The following is a 20,673-nucleotide window of genomic DNA, read 5'->3' as shown; positions in this document are numbered from 1 at the left end:
TTCCAAGGACCAAAACCAGACATTTCTATTCAATATCTTAGTCTGGCACCCAAGAAATCTAAATTTTTATCAAGTTCCTACAGTAATTTTAATAAAAGTAGTCTGCGGGTCACATTTTGAGTATCTGTATTATTTCCATAGTTTGAATATTTTACTCTTATAACTTGGCATTTCAGAAAGAGCTGCTATGTGGCTAAAGGAGGCAGTTTATAATAAATAAACATACAACCGTTGTAATTCCAGAAATTGTCACTTTACTATTCAAGAAAACCTAAACATTTACAAAAGAAAATAAAAACAAAGTTGCATTTTTAGACCACACTGGGAAAGTTGCACAGGAGTCTGATGAACCAACTTCGTGAAACATCTCCGTACCATGCCAGTACCATACAGAGAAACCCAGTCAACCATTATACCATAGGTTGAGGTATTTAGTACCTGAAAGTCAACCCAGTGCTCTCTTTGCTTATTATTTGTCTATAAAAATATAAAACCCAGCATCTTTATGAAACCTGAAATTACTGTCAATAAACTTTATAGGAGTAAAATTTTGTTAAAGGCAATAAAATAGAAGAAAGATGACAAAGGTCAGCTGTCAGTCAATATTAATGTGAAATTTTCCTAACATGCATTAAATTATAATAGTCCAAGCAACACTAGTTATTTTAACGATCTAAATATAGAGTGTTGCTATTTTAAGCAATCTTGCTATGGCACAATTTTATTTTACATATGTACAAATTATGTTATTGTATATACAGATCAAGGAACTCCTCCAGTTCTCTCATCTTGATGGCAGTTACTGTTTTTCAGGCAGCAAGTTTTCCTTTGACTTCTTGCTCAGAGCAAGGGGCATAGGTGGGCATTTCTTTCCAAGTTCAATACATTCAGAGAAGTCTGCCTCTCAGCTCATTGTTTTTCTCATGGAATGATGAGCAGTATCAAGGATTTGCATAGAAAAATAGTGTCTCCAGTTGAACATATCAAGCATTAGCTACACTTTTGATTTCTGTGCTTCTACAAGACTATATGATCCCTTCATGTTGGCTTTTCTTGCAAAGTAAATTATCATTCCAATGGCAGGTATTATTAAGGAGGATGCACAATAGAGCATGAGAAGCTCAGGAGAAAAATAGTCTTTGTTGTTTTCTCTTCCTGGAAAATAACAAAATGGATGCAATTAATGTCTAGTACAAAAAGATAGCATTTAATAACAACAGTTACATGTTTTATTATAACAGTACAACTAGTTCTCCAAAGAGAAGGGAATCAAAGCAGTGATAAGGACCATCAGGACCCAAGATGCATATTTCTCTGAATTATCCAAATAATCAGTTGGTGGTTGCTATGGTCATGATGGATCTAAAGATGATAGTTGCTGGCTTCTACAAACTTGGATTCAAATAGATTCAGGTTCAGTTGTAAAATGGAAGGGAGGGTACAAGTTTTTAGGGCTCTTTTAACAAGAACAGGAATTGGAGACAGGCACTTGCTTTGGGAAATAAAAATATCTACTAAGGAACTGGGACTCTGATGACCATGGATTGAAATGACTAACCAGTTCTCTAAGAAAATCCTTATAACATTCAGAGTGTGACCATTATAGCTAAATGCCACAAATAAGATGGTAAGAGAAAAAAAAAAATCTTGCCAATGGCTTTTCAGAGATATATAAAAGTTTCTATGTTTTATGTCAGAAATAGGGCATATTAATATATTTTTCCTCTTCAGCATTTATATCATCTTTTGATAAACTGGAATTCTTTGGACAGCATTATGTTACAGCTTAAATGTCTCTTAGAGGCATTCTCCGATCTATATCTCCCTCATTCTAAATTCAGAACCTCAACATATTCTCAAAACCCACTCATTTTTCCTTCAAAACCTTATCACAGCTTTTAATGAAACATTTATCCATATAATTATTATTTATCCATATAACTTATTAAGTTTAGTTTCCTCCCCTAGGCTATAAATTACATCAAGACATGTATATCTGTTTTCTTTTTGGTCCATCACCTGACTCACTGCTTGGCCTAGTTGGCACCAAAAAAGTATTTTTTAAACATTAATAACATTTTTTTCTCTCTACATTTTGCCTTTGCCATTTAGTTGTAAATGGAGCACAGTAGGTACAGCACACAAAAACTTTAAAATTAGTATTCTTTCTAATCTGCTAAAAAATCATCTGACAGCTGCTATATCGTTTAACATCTTAACTTTATAAGAACATCTGAAGAAGATAGTCACTGGAGGTAAACCAAGTAAAAAGAATCACTAGCATCAGATGATGTGAAGTCATTTTTTCAAATTATTGAAGAAAACGGTTCACCCTAAGCATAATGATAATGGCCTCACTTTTTGACTTTCCCTTGCAAGAGCCGAGCTAGTCAAATATAAGGGTAATATTTGAATGGGATGTCCATCAACATGATTATGATTAGGTATCAATATTGATGACATGCTGAGAAATAGTATTTCCATTTCTATTGCTTTCTTTTCAATGTAATATATATTATCTTTTGCCTTTCAGTCTTCCCCGCAGGCATCGGCAGAAAACACAAATTTGCTGCCAAGGTAGTTGCCAGGGCAACCTTCAAATACAATTTTCTATTTGTTGTATAAACACTGAATATCTTTAAAACTCCTGACGATTTCTATTAATGGAATATATTCAAGCCAAGACAAAATGAAACAAAGAAAAAATCCAGCCAAATACAAAAGAAATCTAGTTCAAAATACCCAGAAAAATGCCCATTTTTTTTTTTGTTTTGTTTTCACTAAAATTTACCTATTTTAANGTATCAATATTGATGACATGCTGAGAAATAGTATTTCCATTTCTATTGCTTTCTTTTCAATGTAATATATATTATCTTTTGCCTTTCAGTCTTCCCCGCAGGCATCGGCAGAAAAACACAAATTTGCTGCCAAGGTAGTTGCCAGGGCAACCTTCAAATACAATTTTCTATTTGTTGTATAAACACTGAATATCTTTAAAAACTCCTGACGATTTCTATTAATGGAATATATTCAAGCCAAGACAAAATGAAACAAAGAAAAAATCCAGCCAAATACAAAAGAAATCTAGTTCAAAATACCCAGAAAAATGCCCATTTTTTTTTTTGTTTTGTTTTCATTAAAATTTACCTATTTTAAACTATATTCAGTTTGGGGGCATGAGTTTCTAGCTGAGTGCTTAATATTCTTTGATTGTTCATTTGAATAATGAGTAAAAAGGAGCAACTATATAAGTGGTTAATTTGATAAAGCAATTAGAAAATAAAGCAATGTGTGTGAGAGAGTTAAAAAGTAGTGAAGCAGGTTTGATGTGTCTTTAAAAGATAACAATTAATTAACAAAAGAATTACAGAAGTGTTAGGGGACCAATTTCCTGGGGATAGGCTTAATTAAAGGTGGCCCAGAAGTTTTAAGGATTAAAGAAAATAGAGATGAATACATTTCAACCTGCTCATAACTGAGATTGCAATCTGTCCAGAATCATCCCCAACCTCATTGGAAGCATTGATTACATATACCCCTGTATCATTTTGAGTGATGTAATACAAAGTAAATGTTCCCTTCTTTGAACACATAGTAACTTCATTAGCTAGATCAACTCTTTTCAGGATAATCACTGCAGGTGGATGACTGAAGTTTTACATATAGTTATGCTGTTTTCCCCTTCTTTAACATTTCTAGATGGATGTATAGCTATATAGCTACTGGCATGTTTTGAGGAGGTACTGTGAAGGTGGAAAACATATATATGGTAAGGCTTGCCATTTTGAGAAATTTGGGCAGATGAACAAAAACTTTACCTGTTTCTGACGTAGGTTCAAATTTTCTCTGCATTGACAAGTGATTGCTCACTCCAATAGCCAAGTGCCAGGCCTCTTAAGACTTGGCATTTGTTTGCAGTCCTGTTTGCACTCCACCGCCAAGTATGGCTTCCATTACACAATAGCAGCTAATTGGTGTGCAAGGGGTGTGAGACTGATCAGCCAAGGCTGATGTATTCTACTTCACCAATAAAATCAGCAGATCCTACCTACTGTGCATTCACAAGAGGGCTTAGGAGATTAAGGGGCCTCTGAAGTTTCTCCAGTGAGGATATTGCTCCTCTCTTTCTCTGTCCACCAGAATAGGGAGGGACGGCAAGCAGCTTGAATTTTAATGAGACTTTTCGATAGTCTAGAGATTTTTTTATGTTGTTCAGGATCAAGTTTACTATTCCCAATTATTATCCTGAAAAGAGTCAATCCAGAAAATTGCAGTTACTCTACGTTCAGAAAATAGTGTTTCCTTCTGGTAGAAAGGAAGAGGGTCTGGATAGAACCCTTCTTTTTCAATGTGCCAATCCTACTTCTTTCGTTTCCTTATAACCTCCAGGGAAAAGTTTGAAATATGGTTAAACATTTAGCAACTGCAAAACCTCACAGACAAATGATACATTGTAAACTGAAAAAAGCAAGCAGGAATCCCTCACTCACGAATGATTAATGTCAACTTCCTGGCTAAACTTTATAGGATAAAGCAGCTGTGCTTGATTATTCCAAGAACCATTAAGAAAAAAACCACAGCTCCATTTTGCCAACTCATTCATCAAATATTGGAAACTCTTAGTAATCCATGGAACCTCTGAACTACTACCAACAAAACAAAAACAAAAACTCAAAACAAACTCACCTTGAACATCAAGTGTTAAACTTCTTAATTGTGAGCCAACTTTGTTTTTAGATTCACATTCGTATACCCCCGCATCCTTCAACTGGGCCTTTTGGATGGTATAGGCACCATCTATAGATTTTAGTACTGTGTCTCCTGTCTGTGCTTTTTTCTTCAGGATTATCCATGTTTCTGGAACATTTCCACATGTACAAGAGATGATGACAGTGTCTCCTTCTTTGACACTCTCAGAAGGAAAAGCTGTAAGTTTTATGTCTTTTGGAGTAACTGTAAAGAGAATTTAAAAGGCATCTCTGATTGAGTGAAATATGAACCAATTCCATATTAATTCAGTGACATCAACAACAGCTTCCATGGAGCTATTTTTGCTAAGTGTTTGCATTAAATGTTAAGAAGAGCAAGTAAAGAAGTCGAGCATTGCTAGATTGTTGGAAATGATCATGTTTTAACTAAGAGAGTACATGGTTTATGCTTCTTTCGTGTCCCTTAATATAATTATTTACCCAGCCTAGCACAAAGAATAGGTGTTTGATATAGTTTGGCTCTGTGTCCCCATCCGGGTCTCAACTTGAATTGTAATCCCCAGGTTTTGAGGAAAGAACCTGCTGAGAGGTGATTGGATCATGGGGGCTGTTTCCCCCTTGCTGTTCTCATGATAGTGAGTGAGTTTTTACGAGAACTTTTGGTCTTAAAGTGTGGCAGGTCCTCACCCTCTCTGGCCTGCCACCATGCTAAGATGTGCCTTGCTTCCCTTTCTCCTCTGCCATGATTGCACATTTTGTGAGGTATTCCCAACCATGTGGAACTGTATTAAACCTCTCTTATAAATTACCAATCTCAAATAGTATCTTTATAGCAGTGTGAAAATTGACAAATACAGTGTTTAATAAAGAGCTATAGAATTCAGATGTGAAACAGAAAATTAATTAATTTTTTGTAATACTGTTCTGCAAAAATTTCCTTGAAGTACAAAGGCTTTTACAGGTTTCTGAGTTTTGAGTTGGATCCTTCAATCAAGAAGTTAAGCTGTACAGATGCGACTTTTTTACTCTCCTTAACAACACTACTGCCATTTATTAAGTTCTAGGCACTGAGCTAAGTATTTGACATATAACTTCTCTATTAATGCAACAACTGGTGGATGCAGGTACCATATCACCAATTTTTAATCCCTATTAAGGTCTTCTATTTTGTAAGTTGATTTGAAATTCTTTCCCTATTTCCAAGGTCATGACAACCACCCAAAAGGTTTTTTTGTTTGTTTGGTTGGTTGGTTGGTTGGTTGGTTGTCTGTTTTTTAAGGATGTGCATTGCCTTTCCAAGATTCTTCTTCTAAAATACAAATCTTATTGAGTTGAGGTAACAAGAAAGTCACTAATATCTTAGTGGGAATAATGCCAAGGTGTAAGAGAGGAAATTATAGCCCTGGCAAAGACAAGAACCCTCATACCTAAAGGGGAAGGGATGGAGGAAATCCACATTGATCACTTGATTTTGCTCATAACTCCGTATGGCTTCAACCTGCAAACTAGGAATTGTCTTTTTCTCAATCTTGGGTCTCCATCCTAAGAAGAAGGGGCCTAGATCTGTTGACTTAATCTACTTTAGTGGTTCCATGCTGTCAGGCTGATGAACCAGAGGACAGAGTCACGGCTACTAATAATCTCGGAATTTGCAAAAGACTTAAGTGCCAGCTTAGGCTTCTAAGCAAATACTACTGGCCATCTTGTGAGATTGCCACTCAGAGTTCAATTCAGCCAGATATGGTGACTTTAATCCTACATAATTCCAAATGAAGATATTCCTCTTCCTATTCTTATCTCAACACCATAACCATTGCCTCATAAGTGTAACTGGAACTTCTGACACAGGTCCTGAAGGCTTGCATTTCACTTGAGTTTAAAAGAATCTCAGGATAAGAAACTTGTAACGATTCATGAGAAAGGACAATTTCAGGAGATTTCTCCATACATTGGAAACATCATAAGCTCTTCAAAACCCTCAACACACTTTTGTAGTAAAAATTTTGTTTTCAAAGAAGACTTTACTCATAATCAGTAACATAACCAAAAAAATTACTAGCAAGGATAACTCATTACTCACACTCTGCTCACCTTGGATAATTAATTCTACTTCTTTTCTGCTTCTTCCAGCCTGGTTAATTCCTTCACATACATAAACTCCAGAATCTTCCATTTTTGTAGAAATTAAGGTGAGAGTTGCATTCTCAGAAATAGGCTGTAGCTCCCCATTAGGTAGCTGCCTGCTCCATAGGATTTTCGGAGCAGGAAGGCCATGGCTCAAGCATGTCATATTCACAGAACTGCCTTCCTCCAGGACGGAGGAAGGGCTGACCAAGATGGCTGTATCTCTGGGGGCAACTGAAAAGGCAGAGAGGCTTGTTAGCTGGACCCCTTATGCCCTGAGTTCCAAAGAGTTTTAATAATGTTGCAAAACTGGGCTATGGGTTCAGCAGACTCAAACAGTTTATAAACCTTGATAATTTAACACAAGAGGTTTTGGTCCTTATTTACTTTAGCCGATACCAAATGATAGAGCAGAACATGGACACGTCATGGTGTTTTCTAATGGAAGTAAGTTCAGTATACCCTCCCTTGTAATCAAAGAATGACGAGGGTCAACGATAGTGTGTACTGCCATTTATGGTAGAGTCAACAAGACTATGAATTATTTGAATCTCCTTCTGTGAAAAGATGTGGTCTATTTTTCCACCCCTTGAAACTCTAGGCTGGCCTCATGACTCACTTTAACCAATAGAATGTGGAAGAAGTAACACTGTAGGACTTCCAAACCCAGGCCTTGAAGAGAAGAGGCTGCTTTCATTTACACCTTCTTGAAAACTGAGCTCTGGTGAGTAAATCTAGGCTACTGTTCCTCAGGGTGACAACACATAAAGAAAGAGAGGCCAAGTCATCCCAGATATGTCTCCAGACATGTGGATGAAGTCATCTGAGACCAACCAGTCCTGCTAACCTTACAGAAAATGCATGAGTGAGGTCAGCTAATACCATATAGAGCAGAATAACTGCCTAGCTGGCCCCTTCCTAAATTGCCAACTCAAAGCATCATAAGCCAGTAAATAGTTACTATTTTAAGTTTAGGGAGGGTGATTTGTTACAATCATTATTATTTTGAAATTTCTTTTCAATTATGTTTTTTCTCCACAGAGGTTTTAACTATTAACCTTATGTTAACTATTGCCTGGCAAACACGATAAGAGACAGGTATTAAACTGTAGATACCTCACGTATGTACTTACCATTGACATAAAGTGTCTGTGTACTCTGCCTTTGTTTGGGTTCGAATTCCATTTCATCAATATGTAACTTAGCCTGGCAAACAAGAGCTTTTCCAGTATCTTCAGTGGTAGGGATGAAGGTCACTTCCAAACTTTTGTTCTCTAGAGATTTCATATCTGTATCCTCCAAAAACTCTTTATTCTCCAGAACAGTCTCCCCCTTAAGTAATTCAATCTCCAACCGGTCAAGGGGGTACACGCTAGAAACCTTGCAGCTTACAGTGATGGGGCTCTCACTCATAAGGACACCTCCCATCTCGATTTCTGGATCTCTAGGGAATGCTGCAAAATGCAAGCAAAATGATTTTATATGCGATATTCAAGGAAAATTGAGCTAAGCTTTATTAAATGTAAAGGCCTAAAAATGACAGCTTTAATTGACCTGGGATAGATTGACTGTCAATATATAAGTAATGACAGTATTTATAAATGACATATTTATGATATTATATATGCATAATGTTAGAAACAAAAACTACTTAGCATATCCAGTCCTTGAGTAATAAATTTTCACTTATTTTTTTTCTTCTTAATATGCAATCTTGCTGTGTGCCATAGCTTGATCCTAAGTACACATCAGCTTCCACTATCTTATTTAGTAAGTATATATTTTACATGTTTTAAAATTTGCCATGTTATGTTGAATACTTAGTATAAACTAGTCCTCTAATATTCATTATCTCAGTCTTCAAAACAGCTATGTAAAATGGGTATTAGTTATTTTATGACCAGGAATACTGAAACATATAGAGGCTAAGAGACTTTCCTCATGCATTATATCTAGTTGAAGTCAATGAGATGGGCTGAGAATCCGTATCTCTCTGACCTCAGAGCCCAGCTTTGGTTTTACACAGCTGTGCAGTCTCTCAGTATCAAATAAGACAAACAAGGAAGTTCTCAACTTAGTTTAAATTTTAATGACCAAATTTAGGGAGCAAGTTTTAAATATTTCTCAGATAATACTTGTAATCAAGAAAAGAACTGCTTAACTCTAGTCTTTATAATACAGCACAAATCAATAAAAATGAGACTAAAATAGCTATCAAGGGCAAGAATAATGCTTAAACATGTTTTCCTTAACAAAATGTTGTTAAAGTGATACATGCTCAAATATTTCTATGTTGCAATAAGACTCCACTGCTGGTTCTCATTTCTGCTGGGAATGTGCCTATCTCAGCAGATCATGGACTCTGGGTAATATAATAATGCAAATAAAATGTATCCTCCTTTTGAGAGACTCAAATCCATTTACAGGCATACTGTAACCCATTCTGAACAAAATCTTGAAGGGTATCACAAGTTTGGGCAGGGTTTCTGGTAGAAAATCTCTACAATATGTTCTCTTGAGTTCTACTGAAGTGAGAACTCAAGGCAGAGTGACCCTCTCAAAAAAATAACTTTATGGTCACTTTGCATATTTTGTCCTTCATTCAATATGGACTGAGGGACTCCAGCAATGTCAAGTTCACAGAGATTTGAGGTTGCGAAGAGTGTTTATTAAGACAACAAGAAGAGTAAGAGAAAGTGTAGTATATGTAGGTGGCATAAATCAACATTAAGATCTAATGCTGCTTCCTGATTCTGCTTTTCACCTTAGCCACTACCACTGACCATCCCCATCTCCAACCTAATTCCTTATCTTTAATTTTGGCTTCCTTCTGCTTCCTATTCCCTTATTTTTTTTTCCCATCCTGCAGACAGCTCTTCAAATGTGCTTTAAAGCAGTGCCTTAAAATAGTTTAAAACTACTCATTTCCAACTGGAGTAGCTGGAGTAGTCACCTCCACCCAGTCATCTGAATGGGCACTGACCCCAATGCACTCACCTCCAGCATGTAGTGTGTTCAAGTGCATGATGAGAGAGTATTGACAAGGCATAAACCAAGGATTGTGGGTGCTGTGTACATATGTAATACATCCTTGAGATTTAGGCTAATAATGTTGTATCAAACCATTCCGATTCAGATTTAGGAACAAAATTCGTAATGCTAAATTCCTTTTCTAGACATAAGGATCTCATTGCACATCACAGACGTGCATTCTTTTTCTTCCAATAGAACTGGAAAAAAATAAAATAAAATAAACAATTCTGAAAACCACTTACAGTAGAGCTCCACCTGGATTCCCTTTTCCAGTTTCTTACGTCCACAAGTCACTGTGCACAGATAAGAGTGTTCGTTCTCAAAACTCACAGGGCTCAGGGTCAGCGTGGAATTGGTTCCCTCACTCCTCACCTTCCCGCTCAGAGGGCTGTCTATCTGGGTTCTCCAGGAGAAAGACGGGGACTCACAGCCCATAACACTACATGTCAACACAACTGAGTCTCCGATCTGAGCAGCAATCCGGGGTCCAGGGGAGATCTCAACAGTAAATGGTTTCTCTGGGACAGAAGTGGAAAGCAAGATGAAAAGAACGTAAGATTATTTTCTTCTTTCATCACATTCTGACATATGATTTTTTTTTTCCGGATCTCCTTTCAGTTAATATCTATGCCAACAAGAAATTACTCTTTTCCACCTTGGGACTATCAGAAATGAGACCACATCTTTTAGAATGAAACCATTATAGTTTGTTGATTCATTCATTTAACAAATTGAATAGATAAAAACTTGTCAAGAGAGGTTGGTATCTTCATAGCAATAATAGTCTCTGCTCAAATGTAGTTATTCAAATCACTGTCAGAGTGGACAATCACTCAAAGAATTTAAGGGTTTTTGTGTGTCAAGCACTATCTAAATTACTTTATATTATTATATATATATATATAAACAATCAACAATTTCGTACACTAGTACTATTCTTTCTTCTTTGCCTTCTCTTTCTGCTTCTAGTCTTTCTCTTCCTCCTTTTACCCCTCGTTTTTCTTCTTGAGGAAATTTAGGCTCAGAAATGCTAAATAACTGTGCCCAGTTTGCAAGTAACAAAATTAGGACTTGATGCCAGGTGGGTCTGATTCAAGATCCCAGTTTTTCAGTTGCTACAACAACTAAATCGAGTCATCCTCATATGGAGATAAAATGATCTAAAAAAGGTACTGGAAAAAGCTACAAAAAAGGTCTCTTAATTAGATATAATACCCACAGTGGACAAGCATTTAGAGCTTCTGTTCCAATAATACAGTTATACCATTGAAAGTCACATAGAATCACCCTGAAATCAAAGTCATAATCTAAGCATTAAAGTGATACATAAGTCACCTCCAAAATTTGCCTGATGCAATATAAAAATACTTTACAATTAATTCAGGGTCTGAAAACTGAGATGTGAGGGCAAACTCCTAAGACTCAAATATCCAGGAATGTCCTTTGGTCATCAGCACTGTCCCTGCTGGGTACATGGGCTTCTTTTGGATGACTGCTATTTAGGGAGAAAGGGAACCCCACATCTCGGCTCTGTTCCCCTGAAGAAACTGAGAGTGTCTGGGCAACTCTGAAAGCAACAGATGAGACCCCCATAAAAATCACTGAAATCTTACTTGTAAATTACAGGCTTGAGCTTAAAGAAAGAAATCTCAATATACAAATAATCCAAACATGTTACATTTTGCATGGTTCTCATCTGTGTCATAAGTTATTTTTCTTAATAAGTTTCTCTAATTGTGACATCTTAGTATTTTCTGAAGAAGATTCTCCTCAAATTACCTCAATAAACTGATATACTATTAGACTTTGAAAGAGAGCTCATTCACAAAAACAACCAGAGCTTCCGAATTTCTTATAGGCTAACGTCAGAATGAGGAACTTTAAAAACAGATCCACTGCCTGTCTGTGAACATTTCTAAGTCATTCTTTACAGTGACCACATGTATTGCCATGTGAACTTGGAACCACTGGAGGAGTAACTCTTTTAGGTAGCTGAAAGTTTCTTTGAAAGTACTTTCAGTACTTTAGGCCAGTAGTATCCCATGTGATGCAAAGTGCAAAACAACTCTCCCCAACCCCAAAATACATATCCTTTGTACACTGGAATAGGATATGGTTTATTATGGAGTGGCATTATTCCAGGGTGAATGATTAGCTTTACATACTTTTATTGGTATAACATCTTTCCTGGTCACTTGAGAATGCTAACCTAACATCCAGCTGAGATAATCTACTTATGGTGAGTTTTATTTTTATTTTAATCATCCAAGTTTAAATACCATGTTTTCACATTTTAAAAATTTGTGTTGAGCTGGGTGTCACTACAGCTGGGTGGCACGTGCCTATAGTCCCAGCTACTCAGGCAGCTAGGGTGGGAGGATCAGTTGAGCCCAGGAGTTCAAGTTCAGTCTGGGCAACATAGCAAGACCTCATTTCCTAAAACAAACAAACAAGACTATGCTACCCATGTTTATAATCTATTAATTCAGCAAACATTTACTGAACATTCATTATGTGTTAGGTACTGTGCTAAGAATCTAAGCATTCACACACACACACACACACACACACACACACACACACATTCCTGACTTTAAGGAGTTTACAGATTTTTTTTTTTTAAATTAAATAGAAACGGAGGTCTGACTATGTTGCCCAGGCTGGTCTTGTACTCCTGGCCTCAAGCAATCCTTCCACCTAAGCTTCCCAAAGTGCTGGGATTATAGGCTTGAACCATTGTGCCCAGAGCAGGAATTCACAGTTTAGTGGAAAGGCACATTTAAAAAGATATACTGTTTTGGCTCTTACTAAGGAATATTTGAGTTAACTATGTATATGCCTGTCCTTCCTTCCTAGTTTGTATGCTCCCCTAGGGCAGTTGTCATATCTTTTTCATGTCTGTACCCCTAGTACCAAGTAGAATTCTTGGATTCTTGGACAAGGGCTCTTAATATGTGTTGAACTGAACAGAACTGCATACATGACTATAAGGAGTGTCGAGTGTACACGAAGGAAAGAATATGTAGTTTGGTCTGACACAATCTGGAACTGGGAGGCTGACATGAGCTTCGTATTGGAGAATGGCTAAGACTTTGCCAGATGAAGGAAGGAGAAAGGCCATTTTAGGCAAAAGAAACAGCATAAACAGGGGCACCAAGTCATCAACAAAACTGCAAAGGTAGTTTCTGGCCAGATCATAAAGAGTTTTGTGTGACAGTTTTAAGAAATGGATTGAAGTTATAGAAAATGAGCACCTTTTTGTTTAAGGTAATAAACCCTGGGAGTAGTGCATAAGATTTATTATTCTAGGGACAGAATGTCTACATAGCAGGTAGACTATGTAAAGATAATTAGCCACAAAATAATGTGAAATATTATTCAGCCTTAAAAAACAAAAGAGGAAATTCTGTCATTTGCAACAAAAGGGATGAACCCAGAGGACATTATGCTAAGTGAAACAAGCCAGGCACAGAGAGACCAGTACCTCATGATCTCACTTACATGTGGGATCTACTTCTAAAGTCATAGAAGTAGAGAGTAGAATGGTGGTTACCAGAGGCTGGGGCGAGGAGAGGAAGGGAAGGAGGAGATGTTGGTCAATGAGTACAAAGGTTCAGTTAGACGGGAGAGTAAGTTGTTGAGATCTACTGTACATCATGATGACTATAGTTAACAATAATATATTGTGTATTTAAAAATACCTAAGAAAGTGAATTTCAAATGTATCACCACAAAAGAATAAGTGAGGCAATGAATATGTTGACTTGACTTAATCATTCTACATTGTATACCCATATCAAACATCACATTGTAATCTATAAACAATCATGATTTATCAATTAAAATATTTCTAAAAGAAATACAAACATAATTAGCTATAAAATTAAAAAGTCAAAGGGGTTTTCATTAAAATTAACCTGTATTAAAATCATAGTAAATGCAACTAAAGAGCTATTTAGCCCTAGAAAAAGTATGAACTATCCTGAGCCTGGGTTTTTAATAGTGTTGCGGTAAAGATTAATGCGATAAAATATATAAAGCAGAATGTAGAATTCCTGGGAAACATTAGGTGTACAATCAATAGGTGGTGTCATTATTAATCTCTGGGAGATTCCACTCTCTCATCTGTAAAATGAATACAAAATACTTACTTTTTAGTTATTTCTTGAAGATGGCATATGTAAAGTACCAGAAACATATCTGGTGTTTAGTGAATGCTGTTATGTAAGAATATCTTGTAAGAGCCCAAGTAAGAGATGATAAACTAAGGCAATGGCAAGTGGGGTGAAGAAGAGGTCATATTCTGGGGAGCATTTTGAGGTAGAACTGACAGGAATTAACAGCATGGAATTGGAACATGAATTTTGGAGTAATCAACATATTGTAGTCCAATTCTTGGGAGTCTAGCGTGAGAAGAGAAGAGGACCCAGGGATGTAAACTTGAAAATACCAGTATCCCAGGGGCAGGAGGAAGATAAAAAGTGAGTGAATGAAGCAGAGAAAAAGTGGTTTGAGATGAAAAAGAATCAGAAAAGCAGAGCCATGGAAACTCTGGGAGGGAAGACTTCTAAGAAGTACTAGTAAGATAAACATATATTTGTGCTAAAGGCTATGGCAACCAGATAGGTCATCAGTGAAACTAAGGGAAGCAATTTCAGCATTGAAGCTGTGTGACTATTGCTCAAATCCCAGTGACAGCACCTTTGTCATTCCTTTTTCACATTCTACTCACCTTGAACAATTAATTCTACCTCTTTTCTGTTTTTCCCAATCAAATTAACTCCTTCACACACATAAATTCCAGAATCTTCCATCCTCATAGCAATTAAGGTGAGAGTTGCATTCCCAGAAAGGTGCTGTAGATTCCCATTATCTAATTTCTTACTCCAGAAAATCTCTGGAGGTGGTAGACCCTCACTGGAACAGGTCATGGTCACAGAGCCACCTTCTTGTAGCCTTGTGGATGGATTCACAGAAATAACTGTATTCTTAGGTGATACTGAAAAGGCAAAAAAATAATATTAGCAATTGCTAAGCATCATCCCAGTGCAGCAGAGGGAATGTATTTCTCTTAGACAGTATTTATGTGCTTCCACCAATTTGATGAAATTACTCTGCCAAACTAGTATAAAGAACTGCTGAATCATTCAAAATAATCTATCCAGTTTCTGACTAAACTGATCAAGTTTAGTTGATGTTTCATGTTTTTCAGATGGTTAGAGATAGTCAGAAATTAAGAAGAACCATGTGGCTTAACCTCCCACTAAAGGGTAGGAGTCCCATTTAAGCATTCTTGCCAAGTGCCCATTCAAGTCAACTTCAACATTTACTGAGAGAATCAACCCATTGCTTTCCAAAAGGGTCAATTTGATTTTTGGAGAGTTCTATGTATTAGCACATTTCTCCCTATTTTGCTGAAATCTTCTCTCTATACTAATTTAAACATATTGGCCATAATTCAGCCCTGTGCTGTTACAGAAAAAGGTAAATCACTCTTTCATATAACTGTCTTTCAAATGCTTAATTAGAGCTCTCTTTTCCAGGTTTTGTATTCTCTTAGGAAAAATATCCTCTATCTTGACTATTCTTCTCAAAATATTGTTAAAAGCCTTCCCAGCTCATTGTCTTTCAGCTAAACATGCCATAGCTGGCAATACTCCTTTTAAATGTGGTGCCCAGTGCAGAACATAGCATTTTAGTCTAGAACAAAGCACAGTGAGCCCACTCCTACACAATGCTGGGACTACAAGACTCCCATAAATCCCCTGGCAGTATCAGGCAGATTGGAGGCAATCAAACCCCATCATTTTTCCCCTGTCCAATGCACATATGTATGTATGTGCATATGCATACACACACACATACACACACAGAGAGAATAACTGCTCACCTTGTCAAGTTTCTGTACCTGTCCAAGTAATATTTCAAGGCATACTATAAGAGTTTACAAAACAATATTAAAATGTTTTGTTATTTGAACCTATTTCCCACTACTCAATCTGGTGGTATGACTACTCCCATTTTATATCCTGGGAAATAGAGAAATTAAGTAACCCAAACTTACACAGTTAATAGAGCCAGAAATTAAGCTCAAGTCTTCTCAATCCAAATCCAGTGTTCTTTTCATTGAATTGTACTATTGGCAAACATTATGTTCTCAATGAATACAAATGGAATACAAACTATATACAAGTTTTTTGGTTTTTTTTTTACTTTGCTGCTAAGTTTATTGCTATACACAACCGAAGTGGGATTCCCACAAAGACTGGAACACATCGCACAAGTACTTACTGTAGACTTGCAATTCTTTTACAGCTTCCCTTTCTGTGGGCACAGAATCCATTTCATCAATCTGTAATTTAGCTCGGCAAACAAGAACTTTCCCAATATCTTCAATGACAGGAGTAAAGGTTACTTCCAAACTCTTGGTTTCCAGGGACTTCCTGTCTGCATCCTCCAGAAATTCCTGACTCTTCATGAGACGATCTCCTTTCATTAAGTCTATCTCCAGCCTGTCAAATGGGTATACATCAGCAACCAAACACTTGACTGTGATCGGCTTCCCAGCCTCCAGAGGACCACTCAGATGAATCTCTGGATCCCTAGGAAAAGCTGAAAAGGCCAAACAAATACATGGATGGGCTTTTTGCTCATGGGATATAAGGTCTCTTACTGCTTTAACACAATACAAATCAAGTCTAGTGTTTTTGTTAATACAGTCTTAATACAGAAAAATTGTTTAAATAGCCCTTCATGATTTGGGGTGAGTTCAAGGCGCAAGAAATGGAAGCAAACATTTTTTAGAACATTATTCTATTCTGATCCTGTATATATTAAGGGTTGCATGTTATTACAGTAAAAGAAGGAAGAAAAAATAATGTTTATATTGAACCTTACATGTGGCTGTCACTGCGCTATAGATTTAACATTAATTATTTTATTTTATCCTCACAACAACTCTAGGAGATAGAGATCACATTTCACAGTAAAGAAGACTTGGACTTAGTACATTTACATAACTTGTCTAAGGTCACACACCTAGTAAATGGTAAAGCTGGGATTTAAATTCAGGATTTCTATTACTTGGTTTTGCTACTACAGATTTACCTTATGTTACATCACATTTTCTTATTATAGTCAGGGCAGATATATTTCCATTTTACAGATAATGACTGTAAGGCTTGGAATGTCATTGCAAAGAATAGTTATTGTCAAGATATTCTAAGAAATGAAAAGACCAACTTTAAGTAATTAGCTTCTGAAAACAGTGCCTCTGATAGGAATTCATCCACCAGAAAGATACATTTGTGCAATCTTTATGTTCTGGAACACATATTTGCCTCCTGAAATGCCTAACTCAGTATCCCACCAAGTGTTCCATTGAAGCTTCTAGTACAAGGAAATGTACTACTCGTAGCCATTGCCTCCTTTGCAAGCATTACCTTTTTCATTACACATTGTCATGAAGTAACATATTGGTGGATTCAAAACTCTGTGTAACAAAAAGAATACAAAGGTCTCAACTCTAACCACTGTTACAATCAAATGTGGAAAGGAGACAGAACTGTTATACATAATGAAAAACAGACACTCTTGGAGGAAAACCTCAGGCAAGAAAATTAAAGCCAGAAGCGTCTTCATTTCTCTTTTTTAAATCTTCAACTATTTGGTACTAGTGGGCAAAAGAGAAAGGAGCTGGAAATTCTTTGCTATGTGAAGAAACATGGTATTTTCATTTTTCCAGCAATAATTTCTGTCCCTCATATTCGGTAAGAAACGTTCCTCTAATCCACACAGTTTGATGTCAGGTAACATAAGAACTTGCTACTTTTCCCTGTATTTACATAAGGGAAGCTTTTAAGGAGCTCAGGAGGCTGCACAGACATAAACTATGCATGTACAACCAGCATAATTGAAAGCAGCCGGCCAAGCACAGTTTCTTGGGAAGCTTGAGCAACACATGGGGCTTGTTGCAGAATCAATTAAGGTTACTGGGAAAAGTTGGGCTCTGGTACAACAGAACGGAACCAAAGTAATTATAATCAAATGAGGTCTTCATGAAGACACGACCATAAATGGGTTCAGTTTTTTAGAAAGAGAGGCCATGGGTAACAAAAGGCAAATGATTTGTGTCTGGTTAGTTTTTTACTCCTCTTGCTAACTTTGTTTGCTGAATGGAGAATGGAGTGGGATGCATTTTGGCAGGCTGGTAAACTAGGGACATCCACTCACGTTCATGAGGCAAATCTAATTCATTATATAAATATCTTTGAAGTTGAGCGGTTGAGCACCAAGTCTTTATGGCCCCAAAAAAAAAAAAAAAAAAAATCCTAAATGTGTCAACACCAAAGTCAAATGAGTGAAACGTTTGCAGATATTAACAATTATGTCTAAGGAGAACACTTTTATACTAATACCTATTACTAATTATAGATCTACTTAATGTTTAAACTAATTTTAAGCATCAAATTGCATAAGAATAAATGAATAGAAAATCCCTGAAGGATGGAATTCATAAATCACTCAGAGACATAAGCAAGTAAACATGTAAGGATATAATCAAGTGGAAAGATTTTTTAATAAAACAAAAAGAACCTTAGAAATGATCATTTTACAGCTAAGGAAACCGGAGCCCAGAGATATTGAGTCTTATACATGGTCACTGTGTTTGCGGCAGAGGAGGAAACAGAAGCCAAGATTTGGATTCCTGCTCTCTCTCATGCTGGCCTTAGCTGTCCCTAGCTTTCCTGATGTTGTGTGTTCTTCAGCCAAGAATCTGTACACCAATATCCATTTTAAAACTTTTTTTAAATATCATTTTTAAAAAGCAATTTTAAAGTAAAATTGAGAGAAAAACGAAGATTTTCTAAAGCACTCACAGTAGATCTCCACCTGGATTCCTTTTTCCAATTTCCTAGATCCACAAGTTGCTGTGCACAGGTAAGAGTGTTCGTTTCCAAAACTAACAGGATTCATGGTCAGCGTAGACGTGGTCCCCTCATTCCTCACCTTCCCATTCAGAGGACTATCTATCTGGGTTCTCCAAGAGAAAGATGGGGACTCGCAGCCTGTGGTGCTGCAAGTCAGTGAGACGGAGTCACCAATCTGAGCGAGAGATTTAGATTCTGGGGTGGTCTCGATCTTAAAAGCTTGAGCTGCAACAGCAAAAAAAAAAGACAGAAGCAAATTTACCACTAATTTGTCTAGTATTCTACTCCTTCTTCTGTGTATAATGTCTAAAATATGATCAGACTGATCTCTTTCCTAAACCGCTTCAAACTAACTGCAAGGTAGCCAAAAAGCACCGAAGTCACTTTCAAAAAAGTTTATGGAATCATCTTCACTAAAGAGAATTCTCAGTTCCAACCTTGATGCCCATTTATCAAAGCCGTTTTGTTATTTGCTAAGTTTGACCTCATTGTCAAGTATAGGAAACTAAGGAGACAGACCAACTAGAGACAGAAGCCGAATTACTCATTTGCCTTTGGAAAAAAGATACCAAAAACATCAATTTTCAGCTCTAACTATTACAGTACAATATTATATAGCAAAACTCAATTGCATATTAAAAGTTAGGTTAAATTAACTTTTCTTACTGTTTAAAATCACAGTGTCTTTACTTCACTACTTCACTACTATCGCAAAACTGACTGAAGCCAAAACCAGGGCTAAAATGGAATGCTAACATTAGAAACAGATAAAGGAAAATAACTTACAAGCTGCAAACATTATCCAAAGTATATTTGAGGCTCCAAAGCTCACGACCATCTTCCCAGGCATTTTAAGTTGCTGTTGTGATGAGAAAATAGTGGTTCCAAAACCCTAATTTGTGTCCCACGTGTATGTGCCTGGAAAGGGTATTCAGCTCCTGAAGCCAGTGAGGCCCGATGCTGCGGCGTGAAATAGAAAGTCTGTGCTTTATAAAGGGTCTTGTTGCAGAGGCGGAGGGAAATCCCTTCAAGGGGAAACCCAGGGCAGAGCCAGGGAAAAAAGTTTAACGGACACCCAGCCAAGTTCCAGTATTAACCCCTTCAGTTGCTCTCACTGCTGAAGCTCCTCTCTCTGTCCTGGCAAAAGAAGACACTTCCAAAACTATAAAATACAGGCTTTTCCTCATTTCGACTCCAAAAGGCTATCTTTACTGGAAAGATAAAGGACAATGCTGATTACAGAATGAAACTTTCTGAATCCAATGTGGTTTAAGAGGGTAGGGAGAGCAGAAAAGGAGCCAGAGTAGTAAATTCTACTCTATTTTTTGAACTGGATACATAACAACTATGTCATGTGAACTGATTTTCTCCATCAAGGAAATATGTTTGCAATTCTAAAAGAGATTATTTTTTTTCTCTCACAAGAGAAAGGAAAAGTTATTTCTTTCGATGAGTCATTTTTTAAAAGGAGACATCATAACTTCTTAGTTTTATATTTGTTCATAAATACAGTTCTTTTGGCAACAAATACCAACTTTTTGAAACTATTTTCTTGAGTAGAAAGTAAAGGAATATAACTGAAATTGCTGCCAAAACAAGGGAAATCATTTTTTTCTTTTGTTTTAGAAAAGTTATCAATACTTTGGTTAAATTGCTGGATAATTGGAACTTTTTTTGCAGACTTACATGCAAGTGTATGGAATCCATCTGAAGTAGCAAATCTCTTGGGCTGTGAGATTTAACCACAAACCCAGTTAAAACATTAAAATAATATGTTTTATTATAGGGAAGGGAACAATAACCAATTTTATGTGCCTTTTCCCCCAGTGAACTGCCTTCTTAAAAAAATCCCGATTAACTAACTGGCTTAGCCT

General features: G+C 36.7%; 1 protein-coding gene across 1 annotated transcript; it reads right to left on the bottom strand.

The window, feature by feature from the left end:
• Positions 1-234: 234 nt before the first annotated feature.
• On the bottom strand, positions 235-20,017 carry VCAM1 (vascular cell adhesion molecule 1). Its single transcript, XM_017865165.1, has 9 exons — positions 19,586-20,017; positions 18,749-19,024; positions 16,161-16,481; positions 14,602-14,868; positions 10,112-10,387; positions 7,970-8,290; positions 6,804-7,070; positions 4,690-4,956; positions 235-1,155 (listed from the first exon to the last, which is right to left on the bottom strand). Exons 1-9 carry the CDS (start codon positions 19,647-19,649, stop codon positions 995-997), a joined length of 2,220 nt encoding a protein of 739 aa, XP_017720654.1. The 5' UTR covers positions 19,650-20,017; the 3' UTR covers positions 235-994.
• Positions 20,018-20,673: the final 656 nt, after the last annotated feature.

This window comes from Rhinopithecus bieti, unplaced genomic scaffold, assembly GCF_001698545.2.
Source record: "Rhinopithecus bieti isolate Rb0 unplaced genomic scaffold, ASM169854v2 scaffold_78620, whole genome shotgun sequence".
Classification (NCBI taxonomy): Eukaryota; Metazoa; Chordata; class Mammalia; order Primates; family Cercopithecidae; genus Rhinopithecus; species Rhinopithecus bieti.
This window is presented reverse-complemented; position numbering and strand designations above follow the sequence as displayed.